The sequence below is a fragment of the Takifugu flavidus genome, chromosome 2 (genome assembly GCF_003711565.1).
Source record: "Takifugu flavidus isolate HTHZ2018 chromosome 2, ASM371156v2, whole genome shotgun sequence".
In the NCBI taxonomy this organism is placed as follows: Eukaryota; Metazoa; Chordata; class Actinopteri; order Tetraodontiformes; family Tetraodontidae; genus Takifugu; species Takifugu flavidus.
The window spans coordinates 18,896,723-18,924,709 of NC_079521.1; the positions used below are offsets into that span (position 1 = coordinate 18,896,723).

General features: G+C 47.2%; 1 protein-coding gene across 1 annotated transcript in view; it reads right to left on the minus strand.

The window, feature by feature from the left end:
• Window positions 1-1,254: 1,254 nt before the first annotated feature.
• Window positions 1,255-27,987, minus strand: part of spon1a (spondin 1a) — a 39,820-nt gene continuing 13,087 nt past the window's right edge. Inside the window, exons 6-16 of the mRNA XM_057025091.1 lie at window positions 27,774-27,922; window positions 11,954-12,018; window positions 7,012-7,213; window positions 5,209-5,349; window positions 4,586-4,661; window positions 4,311-4,493; window positions 3,741-3,911; window positions 3,480-3,647; window positions 3,176-3,340; window positions 2,166-2,432; window positions 1,255-2,088 (exon numbers count right to left, since the gene is read on the minus strand). Of these exons, the coding sequence (XP_056881071.1) occupies window positions 1,925-2,088; window positions 2,166-2,432; window positions 3,176-3,340; window positions 3,480-3,647; window positions 3,741-3,911; window positions 4,311-4,493; window positions 4,586-4,661; window positions 5,209-5,349; window positions 7,012-7,213; window positions 11,954-12,018; window positions 27,774-27,922 (1,751 nt within the window). The 3' untranslated portion in view covers window positions 1,255-1,924. The remainder of the gene's footprint in view (window positions 2,089-2,165; window positions 2,433-3,175; window positions 3,341-3,479; window positions 3,648-3,740; window positions 3,912-4,310; window positions 4,494-4,585; window positions 4,662-5,208; window positions 5,350-7,011; window positions 7,214-11,953; window positions 12,019-27,773; window positions 27,923-27,987) is intronic.

Here is a 27,987-nt window from a genome sequence, read left to right on the forward strand (position 1 = left end):
CCTGAGAAACCTGTGAGAGCTCAGTTTGAAGATCCTCCTTCAGGCAGCTGTGTGTGTGTGTGTGCGCGCGCGCGTGCGTCTTTCCTCCATTCACAGCCCCACAAACGCACCATCTGTGACACTAAAATGGAACTAAAGCGAATTTGACCTCCTGATTTTTCATCATCATAAACTGAACGTTCTTCTTGTTTTCTCCTGGCAATTATAGTGTCCATCGATCTCTTTGGTCCTGATTAAAATATTGAAAAACAATGACTGAATTGATTAAAACGGCTTTTTTTAACCTCGTCCTGAAGCCTCGTCCCCCCCAGGGACCTCTTGGCTTTTCCTTCATCATCATCAAGGTTGTTTTAATATTTAAACAGTGACAGTTATCTTCGAGCTAAACTTCTGCCATCCCTTCATTTCACGACGTCTCGCGGAAGGTGCTCGCAGACAGCATGACTTGTTTTCTTTGATTTCTTTGATTTCTTTGATTTGAACCTTTGGGGCGTCTGCAGGTGTGTGTTGATTCTCTGTCATCAGACACTCGCGATAAACGTCGCAGCTTTGATGTCTCAGTTTGATCTTCTGAGCAGCAGCTTGTCGACATCACCAGCAGCCAACGCCGCACAAAGCTGGAGGAGGTCTGGAGGGGGCTGTTAGAGGATCATACCGGAGGATTAAACACACGCACGCACGCACACACGCACGCACGCACACACACACACGCACGCACGCACACACACACACATGCGCACCCACTTTTAAAGCACTGCAGTTGTTGTCAGCCTCTCTGCAGCGACGTCGATGTTAACAGCTCAATCACGGCTGGAATAATTCTCCTTTCCATCGTCCGTGGAAATGTGTAGGCTTCTCCCATGTGTGGTTGTGTTGGCATGGAAACAGCAGTGGTGAGAGATATGTGTGTATTGAATCTTTTTTCTTCACCCTATTTCCCAGTGTTTCACGGCGAGGAAAGCCTGACATCAGTTCCTCCCCGCGACTGTTACACGCAAAGTGAGCAGTGTGTGTGTGTGTGCGTGCGTGCGTGTCCTTTTAAAAAGTGAATGCTATTGAGCAATGTTGTGCTAAAACATGTCCATGTTCTACTGCATCATTGGCACTTTACTTCGTCTTCCTTTTGCGGCTCCGCTCCCTCTGTGGTATCAAGAGAACTAAATAAAGGCGGATATTTCGCATTGGTTAGCGCCCTCTAGTGGCTGTGTACACCTATGACAACAGGCTCATAATAAAAGACAGATAAAGGTGGCATGTTGTCACATTTACTTTTATTGTAAAGTCAATGTTATTCCAAAAATGTAATATACTGAAGAAACAGAGAAGAACCAAAATGATGTGGGGAAATTCTAGAAAACATCAACACAAGACTTTGGCAGGAATCTTGCAACACGTTCTTATCAAAAGAAATAATCCACTGGTCTAAGGATGTTAAAAATGAGATGGTTCTTACTTTTCTACATTGCAAACCAAATGAGTGGGTAAAAAGTCACCTGGGTGTTTTGTGCTGTACAAACAACTTGAAGGCATATAAAACAGTGGAATGGCTGCACATGTGCTTCAGTCTTGAGGATATTCTACGATGTCTATGATACCACGAGATATAACAATCCTTAAATTATTTTTAAATCCATGTATATGTCATTACAGTTCCCAGTATATATATTATACCACAACATCTTTACACTTACGCTGAAAAAGAGATCGTTTCAAATTGCGGCAAAATCAAAATTAGTTTAAATCCAGTTTTCCAGTGTGGTTAATTTTTCTCTGGATTCTACTGTTCTCCAACTCTGCATTTCAAGATTTCAAGTTTGAGCCACTCAGGCCTCAACAGGGTGCACAGGATGGCGTCAGTGTGCCGTGCCGCCGTCCCGCTCCAGCCCCCGCTGGCCGTCCCCCTCGCCCCTCCCGGGTGTGTCTCCTAGCAGGGGTGCACGTTACAGGCCCTGATCTCCTTCCTGTCCTTGCAGCTGGACAGCTGGGCCGTCTTAAACCTCTGCTTCACTGTCATCAGCCTCTCCTGGATGCCTCCGCCACAAGCTTTGGTACATTCTGTCCAGGTTGACCACTGTCTCATTTTACATCCTAAAAGATGAGAATTTAAAAAAGAACCATTAGAAGGAATCTTCCCTGCAGACTTTTCCTTATGTGATGATGCCAACCTGGATGCTGTGAAGGGACCTCAGCTCTGCCCTGTTTGCTCCTCCTCTTTTCTCGCTGCTCTTTGCGTCGCCTCTTCTCGTCGCTGTTAGCTTGTCCGCGGTTGCACTTCCTGATCTTACACTTCTTCCTCTGGATGGTTTCGGAGCAGGGGTCTCCACCAAACTGTGGCTCCAGCGTCACGGTGCGGGTCCGGATGGTGTGACCCTTCCCGCAGGACTTGTTACACTCTGACCACTCGGTCCAGTCAGACATGACACAGTCTATGGCTGAGGAGCGACCAGAGGGAAGGGATTTCAGAGAGGAGAAAAGGATGATAGCAAATGCTGCTCCTAAAATCAAATGCAAAGGTCAAGATTTTCACACAAATGACGCCAATACTGCTCAGGTTGGTTTGGCTTCTACAGCAAACGATGTCCCACAATTTTAATTTCAGACAAACTGATGACATCACAGGAGGTCTTCTATTGCATCTGATTGCTAATATATGAGCATCTCTATTACATCGTCAATAACAATGAGATGTAACAGAGAGGCGGTGGAACGTCAAGACAACAATAGAGAAGAAAGAAAATCACATTCTGCCATTCCAGCATTAGGGAGTAATTTAGGGGGCTGTCGAGGGAACAAAACATGGAACCACTGCCTGACATTTAGCAAACAAAGGGCAAAAAAGCTAATCAGAGGGTTCTGGAACCAAACATTGTTAGTAGGGTATCAGCATCCAGCTGCTACTTTCTAAGGTGTGTATTCTTCACACCGGGAGTGTTTAAAAAGCTCAAGGTCTCTAAATGATCCTTTTCAAATACTGTACCATAAATCTGGTTTGACTTTTGTTTCCCACTTATAAAACAGATGCGTCATGACCTTCTTGAGCAAAACAGTGACCCCCGTTTGACACTTAATTTCTAGGCTCCAGGATGAACCAAAAAAACCCTCATCCCCACCTTGTTACAGGGGTCCTGCTGGTCTGCAAGTGTGACATGCGATGGAGTAGCTGATGATTACTTACGACACTCTGGCAGCATGCACTTCTCCACCTGCTCCAGCTCTTCTGTACAGTCTCCCAGCTCCACGGGGGACTTCAGCATGCGCTGCCGCGTCCTCAAACCCTTCCCACAGGTCACGCTGCAGTCGCTCCACTCGGACCAGGGAGTCAGCATGCAGGGGATCGTATCTACACACAACACACGTCAGCATCGGCCTCTTTGCCGGTTGGCACCCAGCGCATTTGCTTAATTTGGCACTTTTCTCCAGATTTGATGCGTAGGAGGTGCCAGAACGGTTCCTGATCACCACCAGGGTTGTTTACTTACGGCATTCTGGCATCATGCACTTCTCCACTTCCAGCACCTCGGCTCCGCAAATAGAGCCGTCTGCAGGAGGCATCTTCACCAAGCGCTCCCTCCTCTTCATGCCGAGACCACAAGTGGCGCTGCAGACATCCCATTCACCCCACTCCGTAACCAGGCAACTGCTGGGAGCTGAGCCCGCCAAGCAGAGTCAGGATTCAGTAATCGTGCACTTGTGCACACACTTGCTCCGCAGCGACGCTGAAGCGAAGCAGGAAAACTCACAGCACTCCTCATTGACCACGCAGTCCTCGGTCTCCTCCGTCGGCAGCGTGCAGATGGAGCCGTCGTCTGGGAACTGCTTCACGTAACGCTCACGGGAACGCGAGCCCATCCCACAGGACGCGCTGCACGGAGACCATGTGATCCACTCCGACATCATACAGGTGGAGGCATCTGAAGCAAAGTCAGCGTAATCTCCTCAATACTTGTTAACTGTTTGCCCTTATATCTCTTATTCAAGTGGTTTTTCAATGCCTTTGTTTTTTTAAATAAAAAAAATATACTTTATCAATAAAAAAGAAGAAGAGAACATAACAGCCATCAACAACCAGGAACGGTTTCACTGCCATCGTCAGAGACGAATATTAACGATCTACTAAACTCATCAACTCATCCTCTTGCCTGAAGTCTCGAATTTGGCCCTGAGCATGAATCTGTGGCCAAGAAATGCTGGAATAAAAAATGCACTTTCAAGTTGTCCTCAATGGAGTGTGATTTCAAATTTGGAGGAGGTGCTGTCGGCGGCCTTCTCCACCCCACCTGCGCAGCGTCAGTCGCCCCTGAGAGGCTCACCTTCGTCGCTGCATCCGGGCCCCATGCACGGCTCAAAGTCCTGTGTGTGCGGGCAGGGGACGCTCAGGTCCAGCTGGGCCTTCAGCATCCTTTGTCTCATCCTCTTGCCCTTTTCGCATGTGGCCGAGCTGCAGGCGGACCACGGAGACCAGTTGGAGTAGATGCAGGTCTCTGGAGTATCATCTGCAGCGTGATCAAGTGAGCGCGAATAACACAGCTGTCAACAGCACATTCGATCTTGTGTATGAAAGAGAGAAAAGCCAGCAGGGCCACACCTTCCTCTTTCTCCTCCTGGGCAATATCTGCTACGATGTCATCCACATTATCTGGCACAATGTTGCACTGCTCCCCCTGCAGAAAACATGGACACACTTGTGCTGCCTTTCATTCTTGGCATTGCTGAATCTTAATTGGTTTGATTCTATCAGTGCCGAGGCGACAGGAGGGAAATGGGAAGCTCACCGTGAGCTCATAAATTCTCTCAGCTGATGTACTTAAACAACAGAGCAGGAGCAGATATAAATAATGGACTCTGTGGGTCGATGTGAACGCCTGTTTGTGTGAGTACAACACCAAACCCTTCGTGGCATCACACTGGAAATAACTACCAAAAAATGCCAGCAGTTGCCTCTAGATGCCACTAGAGGACTGAAAAGCTTTCATCCAGACATCCAGGGAAATCATTCAAAAACCTAATATTTCTGCAAAAGTCCATTTACACCAGCCAGAAAAAAGAGCTTAACGAGGGCTCTGCAGTAACTGTATCAGAATCTTAAGACTTTAATGGCAGCTCAGTCTACCATCCTTTAATATGGATCCCCACATCTGCATTAGGGTCTAAAGTATGGCTGGAGATGATCCAACATCCACAGAGATGATCCAACATAAAACCACTGACCTTTCGGGCAATGCGTTCCACAATAACTCTGGCCACAGGCGTGATGGCGCCCCCCTCGGGGTCATAGAAAGGGCTCTGTGGATGGTCCAGGCTGGTCAGGGGTCGGATCTTTTCTTGGGGCAGAGTCGGCTTATTGGGAGACTGAAAGAAGGAGAGAGGAGGGAGAAGGAATGGTGAAAATATTCCCTTTTTTCGGAAAGAAGCTGTAGTTTTTATGGAAGACGTACGCCAGCGTGAGGTTGATAGAAACATCACCACCAGAGGCTGTTTGGAATCAGAAGTCCAGCCCACCCTTCACCACCCACAGAGGACAACCAGGGGAAAAAGGCAATTATTTGTGTTTTATAAAAAGCCCCTGTTAGGTTGCTGCTGCTGGAGGTTTGTTGGGCTGTCCAACACCAGAGGGAGAGCATTTCCTTCTACGCCCTGAGCCAAAAGGAGAAAATTCTAACTAAAGTTAATCTAAAGCTCTTTGTTGCCATTAGAAGGCTCGAAGTTATTAGTAGCCAGCAAAGCCAGACCGCTGTTGCTGTTCAGTTCAATGTGTTTATTCTGCGTCGGCTTGAATCAAGATTGTCTCTCTGCACATTACATAGTTATTATTCTGCCTCCATCTCACAAGTGTGCACTAGGATTTCCGCAGCTTTCAAAAACACAACATTAAAATGTGCATCTCATTAAGCAACAGTTCAGGGGACTCAGTCATTTGGAAGCTTTTTTCCCTCTGGCAAATTCCCGTGCAGAACCAGACATTTTACCACAGTCGCACCTTCAAACTGCCAAAGCTGGAACGTCCGGGTTCTAAAGCTGCGCAGATCTTTGCATGGAATCACCTTAATACTTATTTAAGGAAGGAAAAACCGTGGGGAGATGTTCAATTTCATGACTTTTACAGCAAGCCAAGCGCTTCGTGGCTCAGCATCCATCACCTTCATTCAAAGGGAACCAGGGATGGAGTGAGGGAGGAATCAGCTGTGACACGGTTCACAGTGGAGATGACTGAGGTGTGCAGCGCCCAGGAAGACGACTGACCAGAGGAATCAGCTGTGACACGGTTCACAGTGGAGATGACTGAGGTGTGCAGCGCCCAGGAAGACGACTGACCGCTCCTAATGGCTGCTGCTCAGAGGTGAGGGTCAACGCTTAGAAACAGGCAGATGATGCGGCTTTGTGGACACTCTACAACACTAAAAATCTTTCTATTTAGTGCTTCATCCAGCCCCCAAGAGTTTTCCTGCGAAGGGGAGGGGAAGTCCACATTTGATGGTTTTACCAAAAACGACGGCTTGATGTTTTGTTTTGATTTTTCCCACATTTTTAACAACGCTGACGATGAAGCGTTCCATAAAAGAGGACAAAGCAAGAACTGAACACGGGCCACATCAGCCAAGAAATCGCACCGCACACATCTGGGAAAGTGCCGAGGGAACGAGGAAAGGTTTCACAAGCATGCCCACTCAAGACTTAATCTGTTGGTGGAGCCGGGGAGCATCCACCAGACGGCACCTCTTGACGAGGGCAGCAGGGGTACAAACGTTCAAGGCTGTTAGCCGGGAATTGGATGGCCGATGACACACCAACAGTTTCACACTGGCGGAAAGTGAAAAGGTGAGAGAGGGAGTGATTGCAGATGTGAGTAGACAGGCAGATGAAGTGGAAAAGGCGGCCGTAAACACAAGGTCAACGTGCAAGCGGGAAGGCAAGAACAAGCTGTGTTGAGTGTGAGGAGGAAGGTTATCTCAGGGATGAACGTTGGAGAAGCAGGCTGGGGAACCAACCACGGTGGAGCGATCAGGGACTCACCTCATACGTCACGCCGCTGTCTGTGCCTGCATCCCAAGGGATCAGGTCCTGCACCACCTTCTGGACCCAGCCACACTCCTTGGTGCACAAGTCCTCGGCAGTGAGACCCACATTCCAGTCCGGACTGGGGCCCAACATGGTCAGGAAGGACATGATGTGGCGGCTCCGGTCCACTGAGAATTCAGCTGAGGGGGCGGCACGCCTGGGAACCAGAATGAGAATGAGGTCAGGCTCTTTTTTTAATTGCTTCTTTTCATCTTGTTGTTGTTGTTGTTTTAACCTCAATAACAATGGTGCGGTGGTGCACACTACCACATATACAATGAGCATGATTATAGACGGGTTAAATTATTAAAACGTCCAGGTCATCTATCGGCTCTTTTGACATCTGTCTGGGTCCAAACCGAAAGCTCCACTTCTCTGGTTGTCCTAGTTTCTTTGGATCATCGCACAACTCCTCCATCCAAATGAGGAAGAGATGAATAACTTGCAAAGTTTTCAGAAAAGTGAAACTGTAAGACTCGTGCTCCAGCTTGTCTGGAAGTACTCCAGAGATGGAAATGCATGCGGCTGAATCCAAGAGACTGGCAGCCATGAGGTCTCTTCTGTCCGTACGTAACTGTCGACTGCAGATATCTGCTTCATGCAATTCCTGTGTTCCGCCACTGGGGGCACAGAGACGCGTGCGCGCCTCGGGATGTCCGACCAATGATTGACAGCCATCCTAATTACAGGAATGTTCCCAGCCAGTACAAGATTAATAATTAGGAGTGGGAAGATTCTCACTGTGACACAGAGAATTATCAGGGGATTTCTTTTCCACCTGTCACCACAGCCATGTAAATCCATTTGACTCCGCTCCCTCGGTCCTGCCCCATGCACTCTGCTAATGATGGCTCCTGAGAATGTGAAATAGCCCTGCTCCACTGGGAACACACAACTCCAGTCGACACTCCCGGGCCCCCACTCGGTGAGCGCCGTTGGCTCCGGTTATATTTAAGATTACATTTATGGAAAAGTGAGACAGAGCAGGAAGAGAGAAGCGTGTTAGTTATGGAGCCAGTGAGACTTTTCTCTGCTTTATATCGGCATGATCGCCTCATCATCATCATCATTAATGGATCAGGGAGTCAGAATGAAGGTTGACAAACACTAATTAGGACTTAATGCTTTTTGCCAACAGGTCTTCAGATTAAACAGCCACTTGAATTTTTTAAAATGTTCAGAATAAATCACAATAGAGCTGCGCACACATGCTGATAACTCCTCTTTCGATAAATTCTGCAAAATTAATATAATTAATCTTCTTGGCAGACCAAAGCTTGATGATTATGATGACGCTTTCATTTCTGAGGTTCCTGCAGCAAGAAAGTGGAACTTTAGCACAAAACTTAGGTAATTAATTTGGTCCATTTACTTCACGTTTATTTGCATTTATATTAACTTTTTATGCTTTTATCTGCTTCATCCCCCCTTCATTAAACGATGATCTCGACCCGTTGCTGCAGAGCTCCAGTACGTTTCTTTTGCTGCACTTGGAGTTGCACTTTTGTTCAAAGAAAACTTAAACTCAACTCTGTAGACTTGGTGTAGCTGGTGAAGCAGCATCAACCCTGAAATCCTGAGGAGTTCTGACAGTGTCACAAATAAAAACAGGCAGCCTCATTAACAGCTGTATTCTCGACTCCCAAACCTTATTTCTCAGTGTCGTCCCTTCGCTTATTAGGTAGATGTGTGAAGACAGAGAGTGGGAGTAGGCAGATAAAAAGGAGCTCTCGAGTGCCGCAGAGGCACTTTCATCAACATAACTATTTAAGTTCAATATGAAGTTGGTTGAGAATCGACAAGTCAAGAAAACCCTCCAGTTAAAACAATTCACCGATGGTGTACTTCACCGAGAAAGCTAAATCGTTACCTCACCAAGGACTGGAGTCTACATCAGGTTATAAACCCAACAGGAATACAGAGGGATTCAGACCCCGGCTCAGCAGGGTGCACGGCCTCCATATGTGGGCGCTCTCCCTACAACATCTGGACCTGCTCCCAATGAGATGACGGGTGGGGGCCTGAGGATCGATACTGCTGCCATACTGGAAGTGGATCCACACCTCTCGTGATCGCCGCAGAGGTGCTTCTTCTATTCTGGATGATCATCGGTGGCACAGAGATGGGGAGCCATGCACAAGGTACCCCGAGCCCGCCGGACCAGTCTGCCAGTAACTCACAGCAGTGGGGGCACCACGTATGTGCAGTCCTCCAACAAAATGCCTCCCCAGACATTTACTGACCCACCAACAAACTGGTCAAACTGGAAGATGCTGCGTGCAGCAGAAAGTCCACAGCACCAGAGTTGGTGGCCTGTTGGAGGTTATTCTGCAGGATTCTGATACTGCTTCTCCTCTTCATCGTTATATGAAGCCTTCTTCATCCCCTTCTCCAGCATGGCCCCAATGCAGGATGTCCATCCCTGGACTCCCTGAACAACCTCTGCTGGCTACAGACAGCCTCTCGATGCCAGTAGTGAGACGGCCTCTGGGGAGGGGAAGCTAGTGAAGACTCACTCAGAACCGATGATGAGAAAGAAATGGTCTGTGGCCACCACTGGCTTAACCATTCCTTAATGGGAGTTGTCATGTTGGGAGTCTCATTTGCGCAACAGCAGGTTAAATTGACTCACAATCTTTGCAGCTTCCCTACTGGACTGGCTGACTTCCTGGAAGTGTGACTGAATGGGAGTTACACCAGCATGTGCATTTATTTCTTTTCTTTTTAGAACAGCGAGCCAATAAACTGTTTCTAAGTGAAGTTTCAGCAGCTTTGCTGACACATGATCACATTAAATAGGGCAAAAAGAGCTGGAGAGAAAGAGTGGGTTTGTCACTTCCTGTTGGTTTGTCTCCGTTATGGCTTGGATGTCAGGAGAGACGTTTTCAGATGTGAGGTTACGGCTGCAGGATTCACGCCATCGAGGCCGTCACCTCACCGTTCCGCACCCCAGCCTTTATTGGACACGTTGTTTAGCACTTTACAGTGAAGCGTGCCGCCGCCCTGCAGCGCTTGGATCGGGGGCGTCGGGTGGCCTCGTGGAAATTATGTTTCTCAATATCACACGTCAAATGGAAAATGTGCTCGACGCTCCAGCCAAAAAGCTCCAGCACATCCACACCTGCTGCGTAGCATTGCCAGAACCCTGCTAGAGAGCGGCTGGCGACCACGCTGAGGCACCATCCCCGTGTAGCTCAGGTGGGGAGGAGCTCTGAGGACCTGACCGTGCACAACACGGACACACCTCCAGACATTTGCTCACACGGCTGAGCTGACGCACTCCTGCTGCAGATAATCAATGTGTGAAATGATCGTTTGCCCATGTGGCACATGCTGGGTAATTATTTGAATGTGACAGGCGTTGCTTGGGTTTCTCCACGTGCACTTTAGTATCTCCAGAATGTGTTTGTTCTACTGGATCTCAACAACAATTAGCACAATGTTCTCATGTGCTTTCCACTGTCCTTAGATTGGTTAGTTAAAGTAATGAAAGAGCTGGAGTGTTTTGACAAGAACTAGAAGAACTTTACACTTCAACACATTTTTAATCACTTTCAACTAAAAAGGTCCTGATCGTACCTGCGCAGACGTCTTAACTCTGAGAAGAAGAAAAAAGCCAAAGTTCCTTGTTTGAACAGTTCAAACAAGGAACTTTGTTCCATTGTTTCCCTCAATTACCTTTGATGGCAGCAAGATAAAAACGAGGATGGGAACGAGGATAAGAGGGATGGAGATGAGTGAAATATTTCAGTCGGATCCTCTTTATTGATTAAACAGTGTAATTCATTGATAACAACATGGAATGGAATAATGAGGTCTCCGGCTGATAAAACATCTCCCAATTTCCTCAGCAGCGTGTATCGGGGGGGGGTGTTCACCTCTGCGTGTGCACGTTCTACAGCATGCAAGCGTGTTCCTGGTGAGGCGAAGAGTGGTCTCCTGGAGACCAACATTTTCTCCGTATTATCTTTGATGACAGCAAGATAATGAAGAGGAGAGGGAGGAGGAGGAGGAGAATTTGATGGGGATTTACAAGATAACGAGGATGCTGATGATGACGAGGATGATAAGGTTGATAGAAGAAGATGAAGTAGAAGAAGAAGAATATGTTATAAGAGCCCAGAGGAGAAGGGACTGGTACATGAATGGATGTGTGCCATCAGTGAGGGACAGGTGGCAAAGTGAGGGAGCTTCCTTTGGTAGCTTGCTCAAGGGCACAATGGCACCTCTCCTGCTACCAGCCTGAAGTCCCTGCAGCTCCCACTATCTCCTCACACAGACTGGGCCACGATGAAGACAGTGAGGATGAGGAGGATGAGGGTAGTGGCAGGAGGTCAGAAATTGTGAGGGCAGTGAGGATGAGACGTGTTTATGAGGTCGCTGGCGACGGCGCGGCGGCTCCTCGCCATCGTCAGGAAGCAAACTCCATGTTTTTCTCATCAGTGAGATAAGAAGCGGAGTCAAAAACAAACACTCGCAGTGTGAACAGGGCGCAGAACTACAACTGTGTGAAGCTCGTCTGGATGCTTCTGTGGAGGTTTGTTCATCAGTCGTCATGTTTTTGCTGCTGCAATGAACGACGCTGTGGGTAAATCATGCGGGGGGGGGGGGTATTTACAGCAGTTTGACCCCCTCGCTGACATCAAAGAGGTTACTCTACTTTTTTAAAAGGGAGTTTTCCGTTGAATGACGGAAAGATTGATGCTCCATCATTCTGAGCCTGCTGACATTTGAACGTCCAAGCTGCCATCCAACACTGAGTCAAAGGTCGGTCATCAACCGTGTGGAATCGGGTTCTGCTGGTGTCAGGAGCAGCCCAACAACATCATCATGCTGCAGTAAATAATCCTGAGGTCTGTAGGAGACGTGTGTTGGAGGGAGCAGAACTGCTACTCACACGTTGAGCGGCTGCCAGGCCGGCCACTGGGCCTTCATTTTGATGACCGTCAGCACTTCATCACCCTGCAGGAGAAAGAAAAGAACACAAAAACTTAAATTCAGCTCTACAAATAAGACAAAATGTTCCTGGACAATTTCCAATAATGGTTTTCCAAAAAAATTGAAGGTCACGCTTAAGGGCGTTATTAAAAGTTGTTTTCTCTCCAGTTTCTCTTGATTATTGAAGCGTTATTACAGATTTCCATTGAATATTTAAATCTATTGCGAGAGCCTACAAACCTACGATTAGCATTTGAATCGATGCCACTTGCTCAGGTGCTCGGCTAAATGCTAAAATCCTGATAAGAATTTACATAAATGTGTTTTTTGCACTTTCCCTAAAATGAGTTGTTGAACTTTATCATTTGATTTTGTTTGGTTTAATAGGAGACGTCGAGATAAAACCGCTACTCGAGACGCTGCAGGACGTTCAGGAAATTATTCAAAAGTTTTCAGTTTGCTCTTAAAACATCACGAATCCTGTGATGGGGGACTTCCATGATTTAGTTTTCCTGGGTGAATGTGAAAAGAAACGTCCGACTTCATAGAAACACAGTGAAATGAAGACTGATGTCAGAACCAGCAGCATCCATGGTGGTGACGGGAATCAGCCGTGAGTGAAGTGGAGAGAAAGGAAGCACAGTTGCTTCCTTTGGCAGCCATTTGCAGAACAAATTGAACTGTCAAGATGAGACTCTTACAGCAACGGCTGGAAAGGACACATCATGTTCTGCACCTGCAGCCCCACAAACAACACACACTTGTCTCCTCATTTATCTCGCTCAACTTTGTTCTTGAACACCCCAAAATAGCAAAGTCCAAAGTTTAAGATTGATATATCCTGTGTGTGGTTTTAGTTATTACATTTAAATAAAAGTGAGGCCACTCGGTGGGCTGAAAGAGAGCTCTGATCCTGCACCCTGCATGTAGCATAATGCTAAATATTAAAGCTACAAGCAGGGAAACTAACGATGTGGCAGTAGCCTCGCTAAAAAAGAGCATCAGAAAAATGTGAAATAAATGCAAATGACAACCATTAGGTGAGTAAACAGCCTGTGTTATCACCACATCATAAACTTGAACTAGATGATCAGTGGATCCAGTCAGTGACACTAACAAGGAGGGCTGCTGTGAGCTTTATGACTTTATCTTCTCCTGAATTTGCTCAGGGTATCAGCAGCGGGGTGGAAATTCCACTGCCTGTTCTCCACAAATATGACAAAAACACGTTTGAAGGAAGAAAGACTTTGTGAGGATGAAGCTCTGGGTTTCTTTACGTCTTCTACAGACCAATAATTTGTGTATTCATCAATAAACGAATGACTTTGCCCAACTTTGCTGTTCAGCTAATGAGTGCACAGATTTATTGGCTTAATGACGCAATCGTCAACGCATCATTAACACAGCACAGTTTATTTCTGAAGGCATCCATCAGTTAACATCTGTGCACCCGTGCGTGCCTTCATTTAAATCTGACAGTCAGCTTATATTAATGTCTTTAATCCAAGCAAAAGATGTATAAATTTGAAATGTTCTGCTTTAAAGCCAGACTGCCTTCAACCATACCTTCAGTTCAGATACCTGTTGTACAGTATGTTGTGTATCATATTTGTCCATCATCAACTTGCTTGAAAGTTATAAAAATTGAACGGCGACTGGTCCAGAATCAGCCTCTTACATCATCGACAGCCCCCCCCCACAGCTCCCGGGTCACTCCTGTATCGATTTTAATATTCTGCTGCTGACTTTCAAAGCTCCTCTGAGTCTCGTTGTTTCTAGAAATATCCAAACCCTCTGGTCCACCTCCTCAGCTTCCCTCCTCCTCTCCTCTCCTCTCCTCTCCACCCACCCGACTCTCCGCCACGGGGCTCAGGTCTTCCAGTCGGAGCTCAGCTCCACCACTTTGGAATTCCTCAAGACATTTGGATGTTAACATCTCAGCCCACCTTTAAATCACGTCTCGAATCCCCCTGTTCAGATTAACCTGCTCCTGCACCTCCACCACCATCCTTTTGTTCCTGTCTGTTTCTGTTCTCTCTGATTTTGGGTTGTGTTCTCTTATTTTCCTGCTGTCTGGTTGGCCGATTCTTGTGTTAAAGCACTTACAAACAAGTCCTGTTTTTACCTTTTGCCTCTGTTCCTCTTCTCTCACACATCCACTTTAAAATCTGCCACCTGCAATGATTATTTCCATGTTTATTCCCCCCCCCCCCCCCCTTGTCTTTTTAAAAAAGCTCATTTGGATCACTATTTTGTCATTTTGGGGGTTTTCCCGTTATTTCTCCCATCGTCGTGTAATTCTCCAACTCTGAAAAGGGCAGACAAACACTGGGATTCGTTTGCCTGTGCACTGCAGTATTTATCCCTGCGGGACCACAGCAGCCCCTGTGATCTGCCCACGCTAACGCTGCTGCACGTGCAAAAGAACAAAACTCTGAATTATTAAAATATCTCATACAATGAAACATCTGCTCCCACTCCATTATCTCGCCATAGTCCAGTCAAGCCAATGCACATTTATCAATGTCAGGATAGTAAATTTGCATATTTTTCTGCTCCTGAGCTGGTTATTACTTACTACTGTGTTTAAAGACCCAAACAGGACATCAGGTGGCTAAGCTAGCCTACTCCATCATGAATCAATGGCAATTTACAAACCTGTCTTCCTAACAAATGACCAGATTCATCAGAGCTTTAAAGTGAATTCAGGGGACACAATCCCACATATACATTGGCTTAGAGTAATAAATATAAGAATTTAGTACTTTCTTTACTGGAAAACATCAAACTAACCATAACTAAGCCACCATCCATGAGGCAAACATTAAATCCACTGGATTGACAGGCAGAAATGACCAACTGAAAACTCAATTACATCAAAGTCTTCAAAAAATTCAATTCTCAGGTACTGCTGGTGTTCCCCACAGCCCCGTCCCTGTGCTTCTCCCTTTGGTTATCTATCTATCTCCTCCAGAATATAGTTTAAATTTTTAATAGAAGATATATGGGTTTCTGTTGCCATGCATAGCCCGAGCTCTCTCTCTCTCTCTCTCTCTCTCTCTCGCTCTCTCTCTCTCTCATGCTCTCTCTCTCTCGCCCATGCTGTCTCTCTCCTCTCTCTCTCTCTCGCTCATGCTGTCTCTCTCTCGCTCATGCTGTCTCTCTCTCTCTCTCTCTCTCGCTCATGCTCTCTCTCTCTTCTCTCTCTCTCGCCCATGCTGTCTCTCTCTCGCTCATGCTCTCTCTCTCTTCTCTCTCTCTCGCTCATGCTGTCTCTCTCTCTCTAATGAACCTAATGAACTGCTCCTGATTCTCCTCCAACTTCCTCAAACAGTAACAAGGTTGAGGTCTCATTACATTTTTCCTCCTTCATGACCATTAGTGAACCTCATATCCCTCCTCCCCCCCCCCTTCCTCCTCCTCCTCAAGTCTTGATCTTATCTTGATAGTCCATTATCATTTCAAATCAATTCTGAAATTCTCAGATCAATAATGTCACTGCATACTTTCATCCAAGCAGCATTTATCAGCATCCCAATTTAGCCCCTTTCATGCCTTCATCCACCGTTGCTCAGGTATTTTCCTTCCAGGTATTTTTCCTCAGTCTATCTTACTGAACGACTGAACAAAATGTCACATTCAGCCATTGACTCTGGAAGGCTCGTCATTACCCACCAGGTCATCAAATCTCCTCTTGCATCCTCAAAATAGACACTTGAAGTTCCTTTTTTAAGTTATATCCATCCCAGTGGATCTTTTGCTGCTGATTTATCCTTCAAGACAGCAGAAAGCAACACAAAGTTCTCCATAAATGCACAAAGGTCAGTGCGATTGTGACCTTTCTGCGTTGAAGAGGAGCCACTGGCCTCTCCAGCCAAGAACAGGAAGAACTGTTCTGGTTTGTAGCCGTGTAGCCGACCTTCCACTGAGGAGATCAAGCATGAAATTGGATCAAGGTGAGTCCTTTAAACACAGACGCCTGTAGTTGTGGAAGCAAAGCCTCCTCAGACAGTCCAGGGCTCTTCACACTGACGAGTTTTTGTGCTTCACAAATGAACCCTCAAGCTTGTCAGGACAGTATCAAAATCTCCTCACACATCAACCGCCGTAAATGTGCAGCCGATGGTGTCAGAACACGCCAAGTGCACTTTAAACCTGCCCAAGAACTCTCGGCTTCTCTCAGCCTGAAGATGAAAACATTCAATCTGCCCAGGAAAGAAGGCCTCGATCCCAGAACCCAACTGTTTCTGTCTAACTGAGGGGAGAGCAGGATTTCCCAGAACTGTTATGACAGCTTCAGCACATATGTGGGTACGCCTACGTCATCACCACGGCAACCATAGAGAAAGGTTGGTATCCTGTGGTCTCACGTGGCAGATTCCAGCCCATCCAAAGCCAGTTGAACCTGTGGGCCAGGGGTGACTGATGACCCATGTTCAGCCTGGATGTGTCTGCATGAGCGATGACACGTGTGCACGCTTGCGTTGGCTCTGCGTCTTGATTCATGCCAAAGCCGTCCATTTTTATTGATATGGCAACGTGCTTGCGTGTCTGCTCATACATTAAGGGGCTTTCAATGACTGCTATAAAACCCAGAGTAGATTCATGTCTCCCAGGGTGCACACCTGTGCGCACATCTAGTCACTATTCAGGCTTAGAAAAGCCTGCACGTCAACAGACATGGATACAATCTGAAGGCAGCTAACCATTAATGAATAATGCATTCTTTCACTATTGTTCAGATGCAAAATCTTGTATATAATTTACCATTTTAAATAGTTTATGGAGTAAAGATGCCAGAAAAAAGCTGCCTCTTTGAAAACAAGGGAATCACATGTAGCCAGAGCCCCCAGTGTTTGACCAATGATCCTCAAACACAGTAAATTGGTCGTTATCTCCACAGGTAACGCATGCAGCATGGCAAACATTCCATATTGTGTCTAAAGCCCACAGCACGCGTCCCGTTCTGGCATGTGTGGGCATCCATCAGCTCTGGCAAACAGATGTGAAATGTTCACATCGATCGGAGATTTTCTCTGAGGTTGCAATTTCCGGCGAACATGTGAGAACAGGAGTTACAGGTTATTGATTTTTGGATCACTGTGGCGTTGCACTTGATACCAAAGTTCATCGCTGAAGGATTCACTGTGTTGTGTAGTGAGGATGCAATACGAGAGCTTTCAGAGGCCGCGTGTGTGTGTGTGCGTGTGTGTGTGAGTGTGTGTGTGTGAGTGTGTGAGTGTGGGCCGACTGGTTCCAGATGAAGGAGAGGCACCACAGAAAGCAGAATAGCATCTCTGAACACGGAGGCCCTGCAGACGATGGGCTCCAGCAGCAGGAGACATGGCAGGTGCCACCTCAGTTCCCTCAGGCTCACCAGCATTGGCCCATAGGAGACTGACAGAGCGTTGCCTGCTCTGGCCAGCCTCTACTGGAGATGCTCATATCATCTCAAACTGGTTCCTGGAACAGGACAACATGAGTTCACTGTAGTCCGAGGGCCTCCACAGTCATCACATCTCCACCAGAGCAGCTTTGGGATGTGATGGAACATAATTATCATGTCCATATGGACCCAGAACCTGCTGATGATGAAAATAACCAACGATAAAAGAATCCCCTGAGGAGATCTTGGCGCTGCGGAGCCAAACAGGAAACATGATAGTAGAATTGGATGCAGGAGCTCTTCCCCTGCAGTTGTTCCTGGTTCTTAAATGACCAAGCGTCAGTAAATACAGTCAGAATTCATCTGTTTAGTTTATATATTCAGTGATAGTTGTGCATCCAACCAAACTGTCCTGTGTTGTAAAAGAAAAAAAGTACTCCATGAAATCATGATCAAAACAAAGAAGTGTGTGTATCCATTAGTGAAAAGACACATCATGACTTGCAGATGACAGGGTCCCTCAGCTCTGAGGGGAAAATCCTTCTGCGTGAATAATTTCCCTCTAGCTCTGACAAGTGCAGTGAACCTTCCTTTGCAATGCTTGATTTAGCATTTGTAATTTTCTGTTAGGCAAGAAGCGGCATTTAAGCCGGCATCACTGCCGATCAGGAACCGTTAGGAACAGAGTCCCACTTTTAATACGCCTTAATATGGTCTGTTTACGCCGCTGACGCTATAAATACCAGCGTGGTGACTGGCGTGCAGACGTTTCTGACTTTCTGAGCGAAATGCTGAGAAGCCTGTTAAACGCATGCTTTGTTTGGCCCCCACAAACACCCCTAATGTTTCAGAACCCAGAACCTTCTGGCTCAGCTGTGCTCACAGCGAACAAATCTGATCAAAGTTTCGATGGATACTTCAGCAATGACACACAAGGAGATGCTGTTAGCGCCCGTACTGGGAGTTTCTGGGTGACACCGAGCCAAAGGCCAGGACCTGATGGGTGCAGAACTCACACAGTTTCTGGAGGGGGGGTGCTAATGGCTCCTGTGCTCCAGGTGGTTCTGCAGCCTCGGCATCACCCCTCTACTAGTAGAATAACAAGGACGACATTTACATGAAGCACTACAGCTGCTGCTGCCTTTCTCAGATCCCTGTAGAATATCAGCTGCAACAAAACAGGCTACACATTTAATTACCATGCTAAAAAGGATGCTAAAAAGATAATCAGCGCTTATTAACATGCATAACTTTGTTTTTTCACCGCATCTCATTAATATTATCAGGAGAGCTGATTTCCTCTGCGTGCAGACCTTTGACGACGGGCCTTGTGCAGCCTTTGTCACTATTGTGCAGAGAAAATGACTGATCTCCAGATCTGCTTCGTCTTTCAGTCGCCCAGAGGTGCAGCCCCTTCAGAACACGCTGTCAACAAAATTACTATTTAAACTGATCAGCCCCCACCCCCCCAGGGCAGCAGTTACATGGAATTAACCAGCAAAATCTTGGTCTGAAGGAGACGGATCCCCGTGTGAGGCTCCTCTGATGTTGCAATCAAAGTTCTGCTCTGCAATCTGTGATGCGTCCGTCCCTGCACGTAGGCACCATGGACGGGGGAAACGCTTTGAGATAGGACGCACGCTGGCTGGCATCAGCACGCCGAGCACAGCGCTACATAGCCTCCGGGTGATAATTACATCTCCACTCACATCCCCATATCCTGCCTCCAGAAGAAGCCCAGGTACTGAAGAGCTGAAGTAATTTCAGCCCCACCACTCGGGTGGAAACAGAAGTAGAGGAACCTCCTGCAGGCTGCGGCGAGGACGCGTGGCGACGGGAGAATGGTCCGTGCTTAAGGCAGATGGGTTCGTAAGTGCTGACTACTCCTCCAGAGAGCAGAGAATTGATTTGCTGACGGTGGTTGTACTCGGTCACAATCTCGGAGGCTGGCGGCGCGGTCTGGGAAAAACTGCCTGGCATGCTCATTCATCAAGCAGGCCGAGCCACCGCGCGGGCATCTGCGGCAGCCCTGGGCCCAGGGCGGGGGACATTATTAGAGACGAGGTGAGGTAACTGCCTCTGACGACCCAGTTCAGCCTGTCGGTCGCGCTCTGAGCCTCTCCGCCACCTCACCAACCTCACCTCACTGTTACCGCCAGCAGTGCAGAGCGGCGTCCAATCCTGCCACCACACGCCGCTTCCAAGCAAAGACAACCGCATCGATTCATTCAGAGTCCAGTTATCGAATTATTAAAGTGACGTGTGATCCATCTTTGTGTCGCAGATGCTTTTATGTCCTCACCTGCAGCTTCGCGTGTCACACCTCCATGCACGGAATATATTATTCAGCACTCCATCACACAGAAGAGGCAAAATACCAACAAAATGAGCACATCACGCTAAAGGCAAAACTGGGCCACAGATGGAACATAATGATGCTCGCTAGATGGATGTTTTCACATTAAAGTAATAAAGGAGCAAAGGTAGAAACATGCATTTTCCTTATACTTGAGCTATGTTATTAGGAAAAAAAACAAATTTAGATTAGGACTTGTTTTTAGCAGCAGTCATACGTAGTCGCTGTGCGCTAAAACATGACTTAAATCTCAAACTGATTAGCAACAGCCTCGGAATAACAATAACAGACTTTGTCCGTCTGAGGTTTGTGAGGCGTCAGATTTTAAGATAAACAGAGCCCAGTTTTCTTCCCTTTGGCTGCTTTAATTTTGACCTAATCGAAGCTGATTTCAGCCAGAACCTCAGTGACAGAATGAGAACTGTTTCCTGTCTGTAGCACACAAAAAACATCTAACAAATTCAGCACAAAAACATCATCTGTTTTTAATAATGCACAAAGCTATTACAGCATTAGCGCCGCTTGGCAACAACCTCATATGAGACTAATGTTCTCTTCTCACAATGAAACCGAAGTCGATCTTGTGCACGGCCCAGCGATGGAAAACAAGGGGCTCGGCCCTGCTGCGGATCAGAGCCAGCGGCGTCATTTCAGCAATCATAACAGCACTCTGCAATTATAATAACACTCCTGGGAAACAAAGCAGGGATTAACTGTTTTCCTGGGTGTTGTTTTCACCAATAGGAGGATTTCAGAAAGTCCACTTAAAGACCGAGATTCATCAGTGAGGTTTTGTTTGTTTAAAAGATAGCCGAGATGCCCAGAGAGCGCTAGCCGCGGCGCACAAGGCCGGGTTTGGCACACCGCACCGCCGTTTGGCAGGTTCTGATGCAGATACTTCACCCACCGGCAGCCCCCTAATATCTAATTGCAATCCCACTGCGTCAAAGTGACCTCACGCAGGAGTGCTTTCAGGGAAACACCAGGAAATATGAGATTGCCCGGAGAGGAGCCAAAAAAGAGAAAAGAAGCAACCGGAACAGAAGTAAAACATGCTGATCATCAAAAGCCACTCCTGGAGATCTGGTTTTAGCATTTAGATTTATCAAAACGCGACACACAAAGAGCATTCTTCTGATATAATAACACGTTCTCCCTCAGAACTTGATTTGTTCCGATAGAGAGGAATGTTTCTCACATTAGCAGCGGTTCTGGTCAGGATTTGGGTTAGTTGGCAGATGGTCTCATGTTTGTAGTGCTAACAAGAACTTCTGGGTCATGTGTGTGTGTGTGTGTGTGTGTGTGTGTGTGGTTGTGTGTGTCTGTGTGCGTGTGTGTGTGTGTGTGTGTGTGTGTGTGTGTGCTTGTCTGAAGATCTGCAGCAAGAAGCTTTAATTGTATCCTCAGTAACGTGAAACTCTTTCGTCTACGGCACAAACAACTGTCCTTTAGCTGTGGAGTTTAGGCGCTAGTAAGCTAGCTGCCTGTACATGTGGGTCCACTAGGTGGCGCTTCATTTTAAAACAGGTGTAATGGAGCATCACCTGTTAGAACGTAAATGGGCCGTGTGAATTTGTGAGGAATTGCGAGCTGCCAGGGAGGATAAACCAAAATTCGACTTTATTGGAATTGTCATTCGTGTTTGCGAGTGACACAGAATCAAGCAAAAGACAATTAGAGGGCCAAAGATTTAATCAAACCGGGGGCTTGAAAGACCAAATATGATTGACACCAAGGTGAAGTCCAATTTCATCTCTCATTATTTGATGGGAGATTGGATCTGAGAGCGACTTGAGGATGGAAGAATTTATTCAGCCTTCTGAACCGACTGGCGTTAGATCGGAAAAACAACATTCAAAATCATTCCCATGATGTCAGTCATCATTTACCCTCTTTGGTGAGAGCCAGCTTCATACATTTCCATCATTAGACGCCCGAATCACGCTAAAGTCGTGTTTGTGAGGAAACCCGACAAGCAATTTGCCCACGTTTCAAGTGTTTGATTTCATTTATTAAGCATAGCTCAATAAAATTCAATCAAAATGGGACGTTCTCGTTGAATCAGTAGAAGAGAGCGAGAGTAATAACCCTGACAATGGCGATGAGTACACATCAGATTTCTAGCCTTCCTCAGCCGTTGGCTGGGGGGTTGATGGTCTCACCTGTGATCAGGGATGTGCTTCAGGCACCAGAACCAATAACTCTTCTCCAGCCCAGGTGGAGCCGATCGTGTGCTGCTCGCAGCGTTTTGGGTGATCCGTATCTGAGACTTATGTTGGTCATTTACAGACACTGAATTCTGAAGTGCTGGCGACAACAGCGGAGTTTATGGAGCAGCGGAGGAGCGTACGGGTCAGATGAGACCTGGTTCCACTTTTATATTTGGAGCGGCAAAATCATCGGATGCTAAATGAAGCTCTGCCAGCTCAAGGTGTTGCTGCACAATGATGCTTTCCTGAGGGACAAAAATGGGCTTTGGAAAGAAAAACTGCAAAGCAAAGTTCTATGGCCCCGAGGTCAGCGGTGCATTGGAGCGCACGCACACTCGGGCACATCCTAACGTTTGTGAGCGAACACCCCCGCAGTCCTGGGGAGAACACACAAACTCCACCAAGAACGTAGCTGGAGGAGGATCTGCTGTTAGAAATGGAGTCTTATTGTTTCGGGTCAAACGTCTCTCAATGAGTTCTGATATTTGAAATTCTCCAGCTCTCACTTCCTGTCCACACCTGCGCCGGTTCTGCTCGAGTTTTGGGCTGATTTCTGACCCTCGTCTTGCTTGACTTGTCTTCCATTTTCCGGCGATTGTGATTGCCTTCCGGATTCTCTCTGGAATCTCACCTACACAAATGTGCTGCAGCTGTGTTTGTCCAATTATCTCCAGCATCCTGCCGGACTACACAATCGCGTCCTCCTCTTTTCCTTGTCAGATTGTTCCGCTCCTAAAGTGCTCTCTGTGTAAAATAGATCTGATGAGTTTGTGCCCGATGTGATGATAAATACTCAAAATTGGGCCTTAATGGCAGCAGGATTTAAATGGCTGCTGATAAAAGCCGGCTGGCTCGGTTTGAGATGATTAGGAATCTGCATCCAAGTGTAGGAAGACCAGAGAAAGAAGAATGAAGAGTTTACCACGTTCTCTTGGGTGCAGATTTCTGCTGCAGAAAGTGGACGGGAAGCAACAGTCTGCATACAAAGAGAGCACAAACAGCTTCTCATCTGGTGAGATTCAAAAATCCAAAGGAACCTGCATATCTATTATTCTCTGCCCACGCACCCGGAGTGGAGGCCTCCCACTTCCAGATGGCAGACCTCAACTATTCGCTCCACAACTGAACGGGAATAAATGATCACTCGGATCTTTGCAAGGTGCCTGTGAGCCTGTAAAACCAACAACCACCGATCATACATGAGGTTCTGCGTGAATATTGGTCCAACAGCCTAAAGACCACGTTAAAGAAAACATCAGGGTCACGTTGGAACGTTGACGACGAATATCATCAATGTTCTAAACAACAACCACTTTGACAACTTCGGCATCTAATTTCTCTATTTTTACATGTGGAAAAGAAAAGAGCATCAGTAGAGGAGCAAACCTGCCGAATCCCTTCAGAACTGGACCTCAGAATGTTGGCAGCAGCCGCCACAAGCTGCAGATCTCAGCAAGTGATGCAATCTGGAAGACCAGCAGAGGCTTTGTTCTCCAGCAGGCTCACATCGGCTCTCGTATCCCTCTGTGAAGGAACGTTTAGCCTCATCCTGAGCCATCCAGGCCCGCTTTCACCCCTGGATCCACAGCATCTCAAACGCCGTGGCTCTGAATTTGCTGTCGTTTATCTTCTCTTGTCTCCCCACAACAGCGCTGATGTTGCTCGCTGGAAACGAGAATGAGATTTCTCCAATCGGCCCTGATCTTGGCTCCGCTCCATGACGACGCTCTCATTAAACTGCTGATTACTGACTCGCTGGGCTTTTCTAATAACTGAATGCAAATATAAATCACGCAGGATGTGACATTAAAGACAATAACAACAGACGCAGGCGGCGTCCCGCGGCTGCCAAATCCTCCGATAAGCGTTTGTACTTGGCAAATGGACCGCTGCCGCATATGTTTACGGACCCGAGAAATCATTTGCATTGATTCCTCGTTATATTCCATGAATACGAAGGAAGTTTGATCAGCCAAGTTTTTCCATAAATCAAATCCAGCAGGCGCAGACAGATTGACGTGCGCGTTTCATGGACCTCCCCCAAATCAACGCTTCCTCCGGGCGCTGCCGAGACGGGCTGGGTGAACACGCCGTTTGAGGGAGGCGGCGTGAAATCATCTGGTCAGATATCCTGAAAGGAGCAGTCGGAGCAGCTCACCGGCAAACTCAGTCCGGATTCCTGCGCACACAAAACTGGCCGAGGTGGAATTTTAATAACAAATGAAATAAAGCCATGATCCAAATTTATGAGGACTAAGTTCCGCTCCAGAGTGGATAACTTCTGTGACTAATGGTGCCAGACTCATTAGGGGGAGATGGCGCTCCGTTCTAGTGTGGAGTAGCACAGGAACATCCTGTTAGCTTGGAATGGGTTCAAAAGGTTGATATACAGACGGGCCCTTTCAAGTGGAATCGGACTTTCAGTCACATCAAATCAAAAGATACAGAGCTCCTTCCAATAAAGTAAGAAGACATCAGTTTGTTGCGTTTATTGTCCAAGTGAAAGACAGAAACATTAGCCAAATGCTAACATCAGCTAACACAGTGCATGTGGTCATAGACAGGCTTCTGGCCCAGATCCAGGAGGGTGCTGCCCTCCTCCATTATATTTCCAGCACTGTAGATTAATGAGACCACTTGTTTTAACGTAGTTGTTTAAGGCTTTAACCCGAGGCTTTTGACCAAAGGCTTTCTTGGAACCTTTCCAGTAACTGTAGCTGGATTATTTTGTGCAGGTTGTTTGGACAAACTATGGAAACTTTAAACTCTTTAGAATCGATCTGATTAAATCTGTGCTGTTCTCATGTTAAATTTTTGGGATGTCTCCAGTTATTGAGATTTGCTGGCTGATGGCGTTCTGCATGAGCTGTCTCCCAAACGAAGAAGTTTAATGCTGTTTCTAATCTAAACGACGCATCGGCGCCGGACTGACGCGCTGAGAGGAGCACAGCGCTCGCGCTCCCGACTGACACGTGCGGGATAAAAAGGCGCCTGCACGCGTTTGCGTCTCCTGCACGCCTGCTTGAATCTGCAAATGAAAGTTTGTGTGAAGCCGGTGATCAGCGCGCCTTCGGCGGCTGCCGCGCGCGGCTATGAATATAAATCTTTCTGCATTCATGGCCGTCGCTCCTGACACAAAAGAGAATCAGCGTTCTGTCTGTGTCAGCGTTTATGGAAGTGCCGCACGGCTCCTTCACCCAGCTCCCCCCCCCCCCCCAAGGGCATTCACAGACGTGTGGGGGGGGGGGGATACATGTGCAGAAGCTGTCCAAAAATGATGTGTTTTGTAGCTGTTGCTAGTAGCAGCGCAGCTGTAAACACCAGAGCGAATGGAAAACCTGCCAAAAGCTCGGTGACAGCCTGGAAACGCACCTTGAAGCAGACGAGGACCAGAGAGACCAGATCTGAGCTATTGATCCGCTGCCATCGAATCCAAATGAATGATCACAAGCACTTTGTTGCATCAGCCTCATGATGGGGGGGGGGGGGTTGACTGCCTGGGTAATTGTCCCCCTGCATTCATGTGTCTGCTCCAGTTACTTTAATATATGGATGGATGGATGGATGGATGGATGGATGGATGGATGGATGGATGGATGGATGATGGGTGGGTGGATGGATGGATGGATGATGGGTGGGTGGATGGATGGATGGATGGATGGATGGATGGATGGATGATGGATGGATGGATGATGGGTGGGTGGATGGATGGATGGATGGATGGATGGATGGGGTGGGATGGATGGATGGATGGAGGATGATGGGTGGGTGGATGGATGGATGGATGGATGGATGGATTGATGATGGGTGGGGTGGGTGGATGGATGGATGATGGATGGATGGATGGATGGATGGATGATGGATGGATGGATGGATGGATGGATGGATGATGGACTCATATTTAAACCCAGTTTAGCATATTTAAACCCAGTTTAGCATATTTAAACCCAGTTTAGCATGATTAGCAGGAGAAGCAATACACCTGTTTAATTTATGGGGCAGAACTGAAAAATTGTTCAAGTAATTTGACCAACTAAACACGAAGGAACGAGTTTGTCTTCCCGGCGTTCCCGGCGTTCCCTCCGCTCGAGCGGCGGTGAATATCTCAAAATAGCTCTCAATCCAAAAGGGATTGAGATGATCCTACAGGCCAGTCCTCTGCTCCACTCACCCCCAGAAACCCCCAGGGGGGGGGGGGGGGGGGGTCGCTCTCTGCTGTGGGAGGTGTGAGAGTGGAGTCTTCTGTGGGAGGAGGCGGAACCCTCGTCGTCAATGACAACTGCACGTTTGACCATTTCCTGAGCTGAGCGCCCCTGCAGGCTCAGATGTCCCCTGGGCGGCGGTGAGAGACCATCGCTCACATGCTCCCATTATCTGCTGTAACTTCAATATTAGCCAACAATAAGGACTGTGCAGGAACGTGCGCGCTCCCAGCACGGCTGCTCTCACAGCAAATTAGAGACAGCTACAAGGAAGAGGAGGGATATTACAGGCTGGTGGAGAAAACTCTGAAGAGCAAAAAGCTACCAGACAATGAGATAGAAGACGAGACAATGAGAGAAGACCGACTTTATAGGCAGCGCTGAGGGCTGGAAAAGTAACGCTCATAACCCGTCCACACCGTCAGATCCCGTAGAGCTGTGTGTCTTCTGTAAGTGTGTGTCTACTGTAAGTGTGTGTCTTCTGTCAGTGTGTGTCGTGCTGTAAGGGTGTGTCGTTCTGTAAGTGTGTGTCGTGCTGTAAGTGTGTGTCTTCTGTCAGTGTGTGTCGTGCTGTAAGTGTGTGTCGTTCTGTAAGTGTGTGTCTTCTGTAAGTGTGTGTCGTGCTGTAAGTGTGTGTCGTTCTGTAAGTGTGTGTCGTGCTGTAAGTGTGTGTCTTCTGTAAGTGTGTGTCTTCTGTAAGTGTGTGTCTTCTGTAAGTGTGTGTCGTGCTGTAAGTGTGTGTCGTGCTGTAAGTGTGTGTCTACTGTAAGTGTGTGTCGTGCTGTAAGTGTGTGTCTTCTGTAAGTGTGTGTCTTCTGTAAGTGTGTGTCGTGCTGTAAGTGTGTGTCTTCCGTAAGTGTGTGTCGTGCTGTAAGTGTGTGTCGTGCTGTAAGTGTGTGTCTTCTGTAAGTGTGTGTCTTCTGTAAGTGTGTGTCGTGCTGTAAGTGTGTGTCGTTCTGTAAGTGTGTGTCATGCGGTAAGTGTGTGTCTTCTGTAAGTGTGTGTCTTCTGTAAGTGTGTGTCGTGCTGTAAGTGTGTGTCTTGCTGTAAATGTGTGTCTACTGTAAGTGTGTGTCTTCTGTAAGTGTGTGTCGTGCTGTAAGTGTGTGTCTTCTGTAAGTGTGTGTCTTCTGTAAGTGTGTGTCTTCTGTATGGATGCCTCGCTACTAAAGTGCTTTAGCACGCAGAAATAACCCAAAATTATCTTTGAATCTGAACACACAAATTACGGGTGAATGTTAGGAACCAGAAGGGCTGGATCCTTGCTAAAATGTTGTTATTCGTGTTAGTTATGGTGATTAAAAGGCTAATAATGAGTGGCCGCTAGCTTCATCTCCATAAACGAATCTCCATCATGCAGAAAGAAAACTGGGAGTCTGAGGCCGCAGAAATCTCCCAGCTAATTACAGTTATTATTAGAGACGACCTGAGCTTCACAGGTTCAAGTCATCCTTTGTGAACACAGCTTCTGCCGCACACGTACTCGTGCACTCATCTCGCATTTAACAGAAGAAGGAAGCAATTAGCAACCCCATACGACTCCGCTGTGGAAAAGCCAGGCTTCTTTTCCATGCTAGGCTTTGACTCGACGAGTGTCAGTGCTCCACATTCCTGGAGATTCTTACCTTCTGTCTGATTTCCTCCTCCATTTTGACCGGGGAACCCAGTTCAGCCACCTGCTTGACGCCATCGCTGGCGTAGCCGCCGTATTCCCAGACCACGTAGTTCTTTGAGTGGGAGGCACCGATGATGGCCGACCAGTGGTTAGCCCGACCTGCGCAGATAACACAACCACCAATGTTTGTGTGGTCCTGGATGTTCCAGATCTATTTTCTGATT